This window comes from Eurytemora carolleeae, unplaced genomic scaffold (genome assembly GCF_000591075.1).
Source record: "Eurytemora carolleeae unplaced genomic scaffold, Eaff_2.0 scaffold265, whole genome shotgun sequence".
Lineage (NCBI taxonomy): Eukaryota > Metazoa > Arthropoda > Copepoda > Calanoida > Temoridae > Eurytemora > Eurytemora carolleeae.
In genome coordinates this window covers 356485-371399 of record NW_019396184.1, presented here as the reverse complement: position 1 = coordinate 371399, position 14915 = coordinate 356485, and the positions used below count along the sequence as shown (strand labels likewise).

The following is a 14915-nucleotide window of genomic DNA, read 5'->3' as shown; positions in this document are numbered from 1 at the left end:
AAGAGGTTTCGTGATTTCTACAATTATCAAATTCAGAGCCTCAAATCTGAATCTTTAATCTTCGTGCATTCGTTCTTTTCGGGAATGTTTTTATTCCCCGGGCAACGTCATAACGAATTATAACTTAAATTTGATACCAAGCGCGGGTAAATGGCGGGAGTATCTATGACTATTGACCAAAGAATAACCAAGTAAACCTGGGCATATAGTATATATAGTTATAAATATAACAAAATTAATTGATCTTAGTCGCTGAGTAAAAATGTAATCTAAATTATTGTTATTTGATTGCTTTAATTATAAATTAAGTATTCTTGAACAACTAATTAGTTTGCTATAGAATTTTTTCTTACATTTTGAGGGGCAATCATTGAATATTTTTAAAAAGCCGGACCTCAAAATCATCTCTCTAGGATTTGGACAATCCAGGAGGATTTCAAAGAATTTGCGCTCTTTCTGAACAAGTTCAGGGGACATTAGTTCCGAAACTGAGTGTTAGAAATGGGCCAAGTGTTAGTTTTGGAACAAATGTCCCCTAAAATTTGAAGACTCCCTTTAAAGTATTAGATTAGGTAAACTATAAACATCGAATTAAAATTGGATTATGATTAAAATCTGATTTCCTTCTTCAGTATAATTTTCGCCATACGTAACTTATAAACAACCTTCATTTTCGAGGATATTAGAGAAACACATCATTTATTAAATCAAATATGGAAATGTATGTTTTAGTAAAGGATTTTATAGATTTGCATGCACCAAACTTCATTTAAACATATGCCAATGTGTTTATCAACTACAAGAAAATGATTAAAATTTATCCTCCAAAATACACACAGGTCTCATATCGTGCATGGTATCATCTATGAAGCAGAATAAATAAGCAATTTACTACTTTAGTTTTATTTTCAATTATAAGAAAACATCAAAACGAATCACAGCACTTCTAAAAATACGAGAATAAATTTACCTCGATGAAATTTCTTTGAAAAACAATAAAAGCTTTATTTCAAAATCGCAATAAATCAATGTTATTGTACAAATTCTCCAGGACTGATGCAATTTCTATTTATTATTGCGCATTATATGAAGAATATTCGCGTCACAAAAGTGTTAACAAGACTGTTATTTATCTTTAGATTCTGTTGGTTCTGTCGATTCTGTCGATTCCGCTGGCTGGTCGATCTTCGCACTTTTTGTCTTACCTAAAACACAGAATCAAATAAAAAGGATTTTTATTAATAAAAGAATTGCATATTTAAATCTATTATTTGACCAATATTGAAGAAGATATCATGATTTTACTATCTGAGAAAGTGCTGAATTAAAAAAATTCCAATTTGACATAAATCCGTAAGCCACCTTTAAAGAGAGATGGCAATAGAAAATCTTAAGATAGGGAAATGAGAAAGTAATTTTACCAATCGAGAGGTCAATTTGTCAATAATGTGGAAGATAATAAATATTGATAAATACGAAATTTATATATTATTATGTTATAGAGAAACCATTTTTATCCCTATTGAAAATAATTAGGTTCTAAAATGAAAAAACATTTAACATTGAAATATGAGTCATGATGACCAGAAAAAGCTACCGTTGTGAATCGGACTTTGCAATCTTCACATGGAGCATCACTTGATATTAAGCCCACGGTCCTTTGTTATGATAGACGACGTTTACAATTTTCTCAAAATAGACGACATTTAATATCTAAACAATAAAGACGACATTTAATATAATCTCACCGAGTATTGAGGAAAATAGAGATAATAACGGAGCCAAGAGTTTACCCAGGAGAGATTTCTCCTCCTCCTCTGGAGGAACTAAAACCAGACTCCTGGTTGTAATATTATGGATTGGTCCGAAAGCTAGAGCCTAAAAAATTTGAAAGATAGGGTACAGGGTTGCCCAGAGCCCACTAAGGATGCGACTTAGTAATTTTAAAAATACACTCACTACTCAGTCAAATCTTGGGACATATATTCTTTTTTATTCGTTGAAAAGCGTAATCCGAAAGCATTACATTTGCCATTTATAAACTATAAACAGACTGAAGTGCTTTGGGCCATAAATGAGCGAATAACTATGGCTCTTACCTGTTTAAAACCAAGAACTTAGGAGAAATCGAACAAATTCATAAAATGTCGTCTTGACAATGGGTTTTATACTATCAAACCTAAATCTCACAATTGTAGAAATAAATAAATAGCCATGAAATATGGGAGAACAGTTTTAAAGGGCTATATTTAATTATTTAATTTAAAAAACTTAATATCTGCGTTATGCCATGATCAGTAAAACGACATTTTATAAATTCTTTCGATGTCTCCAAAGTTCTGCGTTATCTGTACATCCCTGGTCATAAAACCATCCAACCACTAGATCTTGATGTTTAAAAGTCGTTATTGAAGTCTTATCCTTTGTGGATAACCCTTTGGATGAAAATAAACCTGACATTAAGAATGTCCAGTACTAAAATAATGCTTTTTTTCAAAGCTTATTTCCTCAAGTTTTAAAGAAAAGGATAGATGAATTATAGATAGATTAAAGATATAATATCATTAATTAGTTCTTTATTAATATTAAAAGATATATTACCGCCACAGTGCAGGCCAAGCAGATAACATTGTACGGCATAGAGAAGTCAGGGGTAGGCATTGTTACCTACATAAATATAGACAATAATAGACATTTCAAACTTATAGACAATATGGAAAATATATAGACAAATCTACAGTCCAATTCTGAATAACCCAGAAAAATATAAATTGATTGACGACGTTAAAGTCGTCTTTGACCTTAGAAATAGTTTGCGGCATATAACACCGATAATCTGATTTTAGCAGGCAAAATATTTTATGATAAAAATTACAGCATAATCATGCTATTTCTAAAATGTGGTCTGCCATTTTTGTCCTTTCACTTGAGATATGAATCATTTTGTTCAGAATGAGATATTTTCATGGTTTTATTTAATAAATTGAAATTTGAACAAAATTATTAATATCTCTTAACACATTTATAGAAATCTAGAGAAATCTGGAGAAATCTTGACAAATATAGATAAATATAGACAATTAGACAAATATGGACAGTTCAATACAAATATAGACAGTTAGGCAAATACAGACAGTTCTAGACGAATTCTTACCAGGAGAGTCTCCGTGAATATGTTAAGAACTGAGTCAGTCTCAGGATTTCCCCAGAATATATAATTCAAGCTAGAATCCATCCTAGAATATATAGTTCAAACTAGAATACATCCTGGAATATATAATTCAGACTAGAATCCATCCTAGAATATATAATTCAGACTAGAATCCATCCTAATATATAATACTAACTAGAATCCATCATAGAATATATAATACAAACTAAAATCCATCCTAGAATATATAGTTCAGACTAGAATCCATCCTAGAATATATAATATTTACTTCAAGCTAGAATTCATCCTAGAATAAATACAGATTAGAATTTATCCTAGAATATATAATAGAGATTAAAATCTAGCCTAGAATGTATAATATAGACTAGAGTAAATGTAGCATTGCTCCTACTATCCTGTAATGGTCTAATTGTGAGTACAGTGTACTGAATACTGTGATACTGTGTATTGTGTGTACTGTTTACTGTGTTTTGTATAAATGTTGCACAACTCCTATCCTGAGAAAGTCTAGTAGCGAGTACATTGTACAGAGTACAGTGTACAGTGTAGTGTACAGTGTACTGTGTGCTGTGTACTGTATTATGTGTACTGTGTACTGTGCAATGTGTACTGTATTCTGTGTATTGTACCTGTGTGTAAAGGTAGCATTGCTCCTACTATTCTGTGGAAGTCTAGTAGTGTGTACTGTGTACAGTGTACAGTGTACAGTGTACAGTGTACAGTGTACAGTGTACAGTGTACAGTGTAAATGTACTGTGTGCTGTGTACTGTATTATGTGTACTGTGTACTGGGTATTGTGAACTGTGTATTGTGTACTGTGTATTGTGTACTGTATTCTGTGTATTGTGTTCTGTATTCTGTGTATTGTACCTATGTGTAAAGGTAGCATTGCTCCTACTATCCTGTGGAAGTCTAATAGTGTGTACTGTGTACAGTGTACTGTGTGCTGTGTACTTTGTACTGTGATTATGTACTGTATTCTGTGTATTGTACCTATGTGTAAAGGTAGCATTGCTCCTATTATCCTGTGGAAGTCTAGTAGTGTGTACTGTGTACAGTGTACAGTGTACTGTGAGCTGTGTACTGTATTATGTGTACTGTGTATTGTCTACTGTTTTCTGTGTATTGTGTGCTGTAGTCTGTGTATTGTACCTGTGTGTAAAGGTAGCATTGCTCCTACTATCCTGTGGAAGTCTAGTAGTGTGTACTGTGTACAGTGTACAATGTACAGTGTACTGTGTGCTGTGTACTGTATTATGTGTACTGTGTACTGGGTATTGTGTACTATGTATTGTGTACTGTATTCTGTGTATTGTACCTATGTGTAAAGGTAGCATTGCTCCTACTATCCTGTGGAAGTCTAGTAGTGAGTACAGCAGAACCAATATAGAATCCATGGTTAGCGTCTGGAGGGTATTCAGTCCATCTGTACAACCAATATATTTAAAGAGACTGTTCTTTTATTTAAAGTGAGTGACTGGCTAGGTATAGTAGGTCTAGTAGGATTGCGTTATTATAAATAAAATATCAGGATTCATTTGATACCTGTAAAGCGTTTTTAAGTTCTATAATTGCTGCATAAGGTGGGATAATTCTTGAGGTTTGCTCACAAGATTAAATATTTTGAAATCTTTCAATAACCTGGACAAAAAAACCATTAAAAACATAGGAAAGTTGGGTCAAGGAATTCATTTCTGAGGTCAGAATCAATACTGGAGCATTCTGTCCCGCGTGCCAAGGGATAGCTGGTACCTTGATAATCAATGGTCATCCTTCAATGAATTTTAACATTTTGATTCAAATTAAGATACAAAACTCATATTCATCTCTTTAAAGTATTTAATAAGTTGGTTTTCCTTAATACAGAATACTCTGTCTCTACTGTTATTGTGGTGGTAGATCTAAAAATAAAGATAAATTACAATTAAATACATACATAAAAAATTATGGTTAAAACTACGTAATAAAACAACTGTTGCTGCATTTGAGTTGTCCACCTAATGGCACATAGAAATAAACTTTTATCAATAAATAAAGCGACTGTTACATAGGGGATAGTTTAAGTACCAACAATATACACAGACTACTAATATTTGTTGTATTCAGAAGCCTGATGATTGACATCTGTGGTGTGACCAGCCACAACAGAGCATCACTTCTTGATGTTTGATCCCTGGAGTGCCCTAAGACAATACTTCTGTACTTGTCTCATTTTATTAATTTACATTGAGCACCCCCAGAGGACAAAAATCCAGAAAAAAATAAGATCTCCATGGATATGTGACCATCTACTTGTTTGCTACCCGCTGGTCTCCTTCCATACAGAGAACATTTCCCGAATGGGAAGCATAGCAAGGTGAGCTGTTTCCAGACTATCACGCCTTCTCTAGATGATATGGTTTAACTTTATCCTGTTCAGGTCTATATACTTCTCTTACCTTGGGGGTAGTTTAAGTACCATCTCTACATGATATGGTTTGACTCTGTCCTGTCCAGGTCTATGAACTGCTCTTACCTAGGGGGTAGATTAAGTACCATCTCTACATGATATGGTTTAACTCTGTCCTGTCCTGGCCTATAAACTGCTCTTACCTTGGGGGTAGTTTGAGTACCATCTCTAGATGATATGGTTTAACTCTGTCCTGTCCAGGTCTATAAACTACTCTCTCCGGGCTAATTTTCTCTCCATTCACTTCAACTCTAAATTATAAATATCATCATATTAATAAATACATTTTGAAGTCCTCTTGGATCCTTTAAACAAGTAGTCTAAAAAAGCAAAAAAACATTTTAATTGGGGGCATTTTTTGTAATTGGGGGCAAATGGGTGCAAATGTGTTAGTGAAATTTGAAATTTTATTTTAATTGGGGGCATTTTTTTTAAATGGGGGGCAAATGTGTTAGTGGAATTTGAAAATATTTTTTTAATTGGGGGCATTTTTTTTCAAATTGGAATGGGGCAAATGTGTTAGTGGAATTAGAAAATGTTTTTTTAATTGGGGCATTTTTTTTAAGTTGGGGGCAAACATTATTTTGGGATCGAGAAAATCAGCTATTTTTGGAATTATATGGACCCCTGGGTAGTAGTGTTTGTCATCATATACAATCTACATTTAACCATAATAAGATTATCAAACAAACAGCACTTCTATTATTAGAGTGGGAAAAAGGAAGAAGACAGGACTAAACCCATAATTTTAAATTAACATACAGGGTGAAATAAAATAAAGTGTGATTAGCGGTGTCTGGCGAAAAATTGCACATTTTTTATGCAACTTTCCTCTATGGTATTATTTCAATATTTTTTGGAATTGTTTTTGCATCTCCATTCTCCATGGGTCCAAAAAAATCCGCAATACATTTTTTTCTCTCAAAATCAAAAAATCAGAAAAGCAAAAATTTGTATATATATTATTTATGTATTATATGTTTTCAGGCTGCTGGTAAACTATTTGCTTTATAGCATTATTAATAACACACAAGATTTCATAAATGCTGTCTTCCTATCCCTCAGTGCTTTTAGCCAACAGAGATTTTAATGGAAACTTTTCTTCACAGACCTACAAAGTGACGGCAAAACCTTATTCCATTTTACAGATATCAGATAGAAATAAAAAAAAAAATACAAATTGGTTCTTGATATTTGTATATCTCATTGGGACAGACAGTACATTAAATGCATGAAATGGCATGAAGGTCAAGGTCAAAGGGTCACTTGAAATTACCCCTACAGGCCTACAGTCCCTTTAAACTTAAAACGTAAAAAAGGGGGTTTAAAAGATTAACCATTATCCTATCAGTCTTGTTACCTAAGGGTGTGAAGGTATACCCTGATATACCAGGGAACCAGGTCCAGGTAAACACCTGTTAGAGGAGTAGAACAGGTATTCCTGAAATAATTATAATGATAATATTTATCCTTATTTAGATAACTAGGATGTTAGAGTGCTTCACGCTACCTTTCCAGTAAATAATTTAAGCTATCAACTGTTTGCTTTGAAAGTCGGCCATTTAAAATGATTTTCAAATTTTGGGAGTTTTTCTTTTCGAATTGAAGCATTAGTTCCAACTATCGAATACAAACAGACAGACAAACAAACCGATAGACAGACAAGCAAGTCTATTGAAGTTGTAGAACAAGTATTCCTGAAATAATAATAAATAATATTTTTCCTAATTCAGATAAAATAGTAGAACAGGTATTCCTCCAATAATCATAATGATAATATTTTTCCTAATTTAGATAGAGTAGTAAAACAACTATTCCTGAAATCATAATATTTTCCTAATTTATATTTTTGGGCCAAGATATGACATTTATCAAGATAAAAAAATTGTATCTTGTATTTTACTTCAAAGAAGATGAAGGTGCAGTAAACATTGACAAATTCATTGAATTTTTTTTTGACACATATCCTTCAAGCAACTAAAATTCAGTAACCATATTCCCAACTTTAAAATGTTCATTTTCTGGTGCAGCTACTAAACAGCCCAGCACACTATGACCTAAAGATTACAATTTAGGAGTAAATTAAGAAAACATTCTTTCTGTGAAATACCACTTTAAGTATCAAATCCCTCTCTAAGAGTGTTGGTTTGGTGCGATGCTGACTAAATGCCAATGGAACATAGGATTCAGTGTAGGCAAGCGGTGCTCATATAGAATATCTGCAAGAACAAGAACAACATTAACTTGATTGAGGTTCTGCGGCACCTACTGGATGTTCCAAGTGATCCCTGGGTTAAGTCATGGATAAACATCCAGAAAGATATTAGAATAATCATGAATTACGAGAGAAAGCATGTGCTGGTTTAGGTGATGGCGGATAGGGCAGTTAAGTTTGTCATCAAAGTCCTACGCACACACCAAACTATGGGTATCCTAGGGCGGAAAATGGCTGTTATTCTGGAGGTGCGGCGGTCAGTTTTGGAGGCTTATGGACAATAGGGTACCTTTTGAGGTAAACCATATTGGCGTCTAAATAGTTTTACTCTTTTTTTTATCATTTTCATGAAGGTACCGACAGGACTTTCATGCATCTGGTAAGTGTGCAGCGGGTTTGTGGCAGTACGCCATTGAACTTGACCCATGCTTTGTGGTCCACACTTTGGTCCAGTGTGGCCATGTCCACCAATGACACTCCGAGCTACTTCCTTTGGATTGATGTCTGACTGTTTTATTTTATTTATTTGAAAATATATAAACCTCAGTGAAATATCTAATGAAGCGCAGAGGTTACTTGATGGTAGTGACTAATGTCTTACTTTACTAAATAAACATGAGGTTACTAGATGGTAGTGATTATATGAACATGCAATAATTGATAGTAGTGACTATATAAACATGAGATACTTGATGGTATTGACTATATAAATAAGGGAACGTGAAGGTAAGTGACTATATAAACATGAGCTTACTTTATGGTAGTGACTATTCCTCCTCTCTCCTGTCCTGTTCCAACTACATGCCTAGAAACTTGAACAGGAAGGCTTCGAACCACCCCGTAAATATGCGCCTAAACAATATTCAAATTAATAAAATTTCAGATTAAAAATCATTAATTTCCCACATAACAATGGCATTTAAAGTAACATACTTTATCTTTAAAAAAACTAATTGAACTTGACCCTCCATACACAGATGTCAATGTCCAATTTACAACGGTACCCTTTAAACCTTTAAATAACGATAGAATGCTTGTAAAACCGACGTGTACGCTAGCGCACAGTGTGAACTTGTGACCTTAACACAGCTGATTTTACTTTTAATATTTCTCTTAAAAAACAGGCTGCAAACAAAGTGTTCAACAAATATAAGCGTATTTGTAGATTACTAAGATCCTCGATCATTCAAAAGTTTAATTGGTGCTGATGTGAATAGGACATGCCAATTTACAAATGATGGGTCACTTGAAATTACGCCTTTAGTCCATTTCAAGGTGAACATTTCTGCATGTTTGTGTCTAAATTGTAAAATATGTTTTAACTATTTACAACTACAACTATAGGGAAGTTAAGGGAATTTTACTTTACCAAGGGTTTCCAAGACCAATTTTGTCTACAAAACATCCAGAGCGCAACGAAAATTGGTCGAGGGAACTCAAGGTTAAATAAGATTTCAATACACAATTTTATCGTTTTTTGAGATGAAAATGGGCGATTTTTTTCCAGAAAACTTCGAAGAGCGGTTGGTTATTTTGCGTAACTGTCCCAAGGGACGTTACGTAACCTAACCTCCCTCTGTAGGGGGAATCATAGATTGGTAATGTGAAAAGGCGGTAATATAATAAAGCTCTTCCGTAAAATTCAATTCATAAATTACAAGGGACAATTTTTTGTTTGAGACAAGACAATGGGTTAATTTGGTGACATTTTTTTCTGGAATCATTCATAAGAACCAAAATCGTATTCTTTTAAGATTTGCAAAAGACATTTTTCACAGAAATCAAAAATGGCTGACAGTCGTTGTAAATGGGGGTTTGTCTTATGAAAATTAAAAGTGAGGAAAAAAATTACAAGTTTAAACATGTTGAAAAGTAATTATTTTAGGGTTTCTATGTTGAATTGGAGGGAAAGAACTTTAAGTGTAAATAATTGATTTTAAGGGGAAATAAATGACTTTAAGGGGAAATAAATGATTTTAAGGGGAAATAAATGATTTTAAGGGGAAATAAATGACTTTAAGAGGAAATAAATGATTTTAAAAGGAAATAAATGATTTTAAGGAGAAAAAAATGATTTTAAGGGGAAATAAATGACTTTAAGGGGAAATAAATGACTTTAAGGGTAAATAATTGATTTTAAGGGGAAATAAATGATTTTAAGGGGAAATAATTGATTTTAAGGGGAAATAAATGACTTTAAGGGGAAATAAATGATTTTAAGGGGAAATAATGATTTTAAGGGGAAATAAATGATTTTAAGGGGAAATAAATGACTTTAAGGGGAAATAAATGACTTTAAGGGTAAATAATTGATTTTAAGGGGAAATAAATGATTTTAGGGGGAAATAATTGATTTTAAGGGGAAATAAATGACTTTAAGGAGAAATAAATAACTCTAAGGGGAAATAAATGAATTTAAGGGGAAATAAATGATTTTAAGGGGAAATAAATGACTTTAAGGGGAAATAAATGATTTTAAGGGGAAATAAATGACTTTCAGGGGAAATGAATGATTTTAAGGGGAAATAAATGAAATATGATGAAAAAGTATCAAAAAGGATAAAGAAATTGACAAAAACTCTCCTTTTGATGTCCTGGGGTGTAATTCATAAAATTATACACATCTGGAATTCCCAGAAGAATACTATTTTGTTTCTTGAAAATGATGCCAGAAAAATGTGTCATCTTTATTATTTAATGTCACCTTAGGATATACAGCTCTGATGTCTCGTATTCCTTCCTCGGAGAATGTTTTAAGATCATAAACACCAATTTTTCTAGGTTTCCCTCCTCCAAAATCCAGAACTTTTTGAGGTGGGGGTTCCAAATTGTATCCAGCATCTAGGGAGATAAAAAAATTTAGTTTAAAAAATTCAAGTCCTCAGACTGAAGTCAAATGCAAGTCTAGGACCTTAATGTCATTTCCAATTTAAAGGGACGAAAGCGTTATTTCAGGTGATTTACAACAGTACTCTTTAAAACCTTCCAATCAAAAATGTGGAAAAAAACGTCGTTTTTTGTGACTCGGAAGTGTTCATTTCTGCGATTTTCTCCGTTGCTTTTTATAAACAAGGAATGCGCAAGTCACTTTTGCAGAGAAACGGCAAATTAAAATATACAGTTTAGGCTTAACAAAAACATTAAAATCTAATTCCTACTTGTTCAGAAAAAGCTTTAAAGAGCACAGTTGTAAATAGGGCATCTCACCATCTTTGCATCTTTAAGTACAGTGCTGTCCTATGTGTAGGGATGGGCCGATTTTACTTATTTGAAAAACAATTGTTCCGTTTTGTTAACGATTGTAGAAAAAAAGAAAAACAAAACGATCGTTTTTTTAAAATTGAGAGACGAAGTTGTTTTTTGTTTTAGTTATTCGTTTTCTGAACCAAGGTATTTCGTTTTTAATTTTTACGATCGTTAACGACCCTTAAAATGGCAAACTGCATATTGTATATTAAAAACCTCACCTGTGACATCGATGAATGCTGTGCTTGTATGGGAGAGAGGACAGGATGGGGTTAACCCAATACCAAACATCTGTTTTAAACTCCAGTTTACATTGTCAGCTTTCCTGGACAAACATAAGTAGATAAAGAAAATGGGCCTGTCAGAATATGAAAAAATAGATCAAAGGCTGACAATAAAAATTTACCAATGAGTGAAGCACTACGGTAGGTGTTTTCTTTAACTAAGAACTACTCAGAAGAAGAAGAAAATAAACAACAGTTAACATTTTTTTTGAAATTTTATTATCAGTCCAAAAATGTGAAGAGAAACCCTATTCCTCCTATCTACACATTCCCGAATTAACCATGTAATTAAAACTTCTGTTAATAATTAATCAATTTTTTGGTACAAAAAGGTTTTAAAAGCTGAAACATTTTAGGGGGTTTTGATTTCAACGAATTTTAGTTTTTTTTGTGTGTTGGGCATCTCTGCAAAAAGAATTTTTCAAGTAAAAATCATTTGGGAAATACCAGGAAAACAAGTTTACAAGTAAAAATAATATAGACAAATAAAAAGGTCCCTCCCTCCCTCTATCACTATTCACTATGTTACCTATTCATGATTACAGGATCAAATACAACAGACATAGTTTGCTTGAGTTCTATACTAGGCGTAGAACAGGCAGGATCGATACAAACAGGCCTAAACCAGACAAATTGTAAATATCAGATAAACAGTTCACAGTTCAAATTATAATTGTAAATGGTGCAATTATGTAATTTTTGATGGCTTATTAAGCTACTCAATAATAAGATCAATTTGGACTACACACCTACCTATAACTAAGTCCAATGGACTGTAAAGTAAACTTACCTTATACTAAGTCAAATGGACTGTAAACTTACGTAATACTAAGTCCAATGAACTCCAATGAACTTTAAACGGTGGTAGGTACTTTCCCAAAGGTAAGGCTAGTCCCTCTGAGGCGCCAGGGCCGAGCACTGCAGCTAGGATGGGCTAGGGGCCGAGTGCCGCTGATAGAAAAGGCTGTGGGCCGAGCGCTGCGGCTAGGACTGAATTGGGAAGTTGCTGCTTGGGAAATTGCACATTTGGGAAGTTGCCACTTGGGAAATTACCCTTACGAAGTTACCATTTGGGGAACATCCTTAAGGAAAGTACCTAACATTCTTTAAACCTACCTAATACTAGGTCCAATAAACTGTAAACCTTCCTAATACTAAGTCCATTAAACTGTAAACCTACCTAATACTTAGTCCAATAAACTGTAAACCTACCTAATACTAAGTCCAATAAACTGTAAACCTACCTAATACTAAATCCAATGAACTCTAAATCTACCTAATACTAGGTCCAATGGACTGTGAACCTACCATGTACTAAGTCCAAAGGACTAAAATTTCTACCTAATACTAAGTCCAAAGGACTAAAAATTATACCTAATACTAAGTCCAATAAACTGTAAACCTACCATATACCAAGTCCAATGGACTAAAATTTCTACCTAATACTAAGTCCAAAGGACTATAATTTCTACCTAATACTAAGTCCAACAAACTGTAAACCTACCATATACCAAGTCCAATGGACTAAAATTTCTACCTAATACTAAGTCCAAAGGACTATAATTTCTACCTAATACTAAGCCCAATCAAATGTAACCATACCTAATACTAAGTCCAATAGACTGGTAAGAACTATATTTCTGCATGTGTCCTGAGTTGATCAAGGTTGCTAAACCTCTTCTAGTTTTACAGGGCAGAAGCTTCTTCCAAGGAGTCAGATTCTCAGTGCACATGTTCTCACGTGGCAGAAGGCCATATCTGAAAACGGAAAATAGTATTCCTGTATCACAAATAGTATTCCTTTATCACAAATAGTATTCCTTTATCACAAATAATATTCCTTTATCACAAATGATTAACCTCCCCTCATCCCAAGTTGACACAAAATATGGCACTCATCCCAAAATTTATTACTTATAGAAAATGAAAACTAATGCAACCCAAATAAGGAAGAAAACATCTTATGTGTATTTGATGTTTTTCTAAAGCAAATAATTTATCAGCTGCTTAAGAATCAACTTGTTGGATCTGTGTACACTGCATAGTACGTAAGTGTGTTCCGAGTTCATCAGACTAATTTAAAATATTAATTGAGTCCAACAATTGTCTTAATGTCTTCCTGTTCAACAGTTTTATACTTTTATTACCTTAAATAAGAAGAATTCGATGAAAGACCATCTCCGGAAATCCCCTCGTTAGAGAAGGTGTACTCTGGTTGAATCGCCTAAACAGGTGAAATCAAAAATTAAATCTACGGATGAAGGTATGAGACCATTGGAGTTAAAAACAAGTTGTATCATTTGCATAGACGTGCTCAATAGACTCAAATAAGAAAAGATATACAAGTTTATATACGGCTGCATAGTTTTCAAATGGCTGCATAGGATGATTGCATTGCAAAGGGTTAGTATTAGTATAGTTTAAACCAGTGCAAAGGATCCATTTATTTTTGATGCGGATCCGGATCCTGGATCCGGACCGGAAAACTAAGATCCGGATCTGGATCCAAATCCGGATCCAGATCCAGGTCATTTCTTTCAGATTTACTAAAACTTTTTAACAAAGCAGAATTTTGAAATTTTCGTTTTTTTTTCCGCTTATTTTTATGCTATTATAATTTAATGAACAATTCGGAAATCAGAAAATATTTATAGCTCTCTTTTTTTCAATAGAACCGATTCGGGTTTAAGAGTAAATTTCTTTTTGGCAGTTTTTGATTGATATTTTAACCCTTAGATCCGGGGATCCGGATCAAGGAAGCCAAAATCTTGCAGATTCAACGGATCCTGATCCTAAGCACTGGTTTTAACTAAAAATAAATGCGCAGTTTTCAAAATGGATAATTATAAAATATTTGGACAGTAGGATAGATTATTAATTCCTACAGAAAAGAGTCTAAATGTTTTCTAGTACCCGTGGGCGATAATCCACTTGTGTCATTAGAGGATACTGTAAATAAATACCTCCAAATTGAAAATGTTTTAACTATGGTTTTATGCATATCAAACGAAAGCTTAGGAAAGAAACCCAGGCAATACAGTAGCAGTAAAGAATTCAATGTTTGACCTTCGAATGACCTCTAACCCTCCACTTTACAACATCAAATTTTGCAGATTAATTTCATGAAAATATGATTAAATAAATATATATTGAATCATCTTTACCTTAACATACTTTTGGTTCGAAAAACGGAAAAAATATTGCACGAGAAAGAGATATTGCTTTAGACAACACTTACCACACTTTTTTTGACTACCCTGTACATTATGATACCTCTCTTTTTTTACTCCCCTGTACAGTGTACATTATGATACCTCTCTTTTTTTACTCCCCAATACAGTGTACATTATGATACCTCTCTTTTTTACTCCCCATGTACAGTTTTACATTATGATACCTCTCTTTTTGTTTTACTCCCCTGTACAGTGTACATTATGATACCTCTCTTTTTTTTACTCCCCATGTACAGTGTACATTATGATACCTCTCTTTTTTTTACTCCCCAGTACAGTGTACATTATGATACCTCTCTTTTTTTACTCCCCATG

At 33.4% G+C, this 14915-nt stretch overlaps 1 protein-coding gene across 1 annotated transcript in view; it reads right to left on the bottom strand.

Moving 5' to 3' along the window:
- Positions 1–887: 887 nt before the first annotated feature.
- LOC111697514 (GPI transamidase component PIG-T-like) overlaps positions 888–14915 on the bottom strand; it is a 19134-nt gene continuing 5106 nt past the window's right edge. The window contains exons 7-20 of the mRNA XM_023467541.1: positions 13515–13591; positions 12970–13125; positions 11897–11986; positions 11305–11408; positions 10542–10678; positions 8592–8689; positions 6983–7063; positions 5766–5873; positions 5030–5074; positions 4492–4599; positions 3155–3236; positions 2602–2667; positions 1749–1878; positions 888–1205 (exon numbers count right to left, since the gene is read on the bottom strand). Of these exons, the coding sequence (XP_023323309.1) occupies positions 1126–1205; positions 1749–1878; positions 2602–2667; positions 3155–3236; positions 4492–4599; positions 5030–5074; positions 5766–5873; positions 6983–7063; positions 8592–8689; positions 10542–10678; positions 11305–11408; positions 11897–11986; positions 12970–13125; positions 13515–13591 (1362 nt within the window). The 3' untranslated portion in view covers positions 888–1125. The remainder of the gene's footprint in view (positions 1206–1748; positions 1879–2601; positions 2668–3154; positions 3237–4491; positions 4600–5029; positions 5075–5765; positions 5874–6982; positions 7064–8591; positions 8690–10541; positions 10679–11304; positions 11409–11896; positions 11987–12969; positions 13126–13514; positions 13592–14915) is intronic.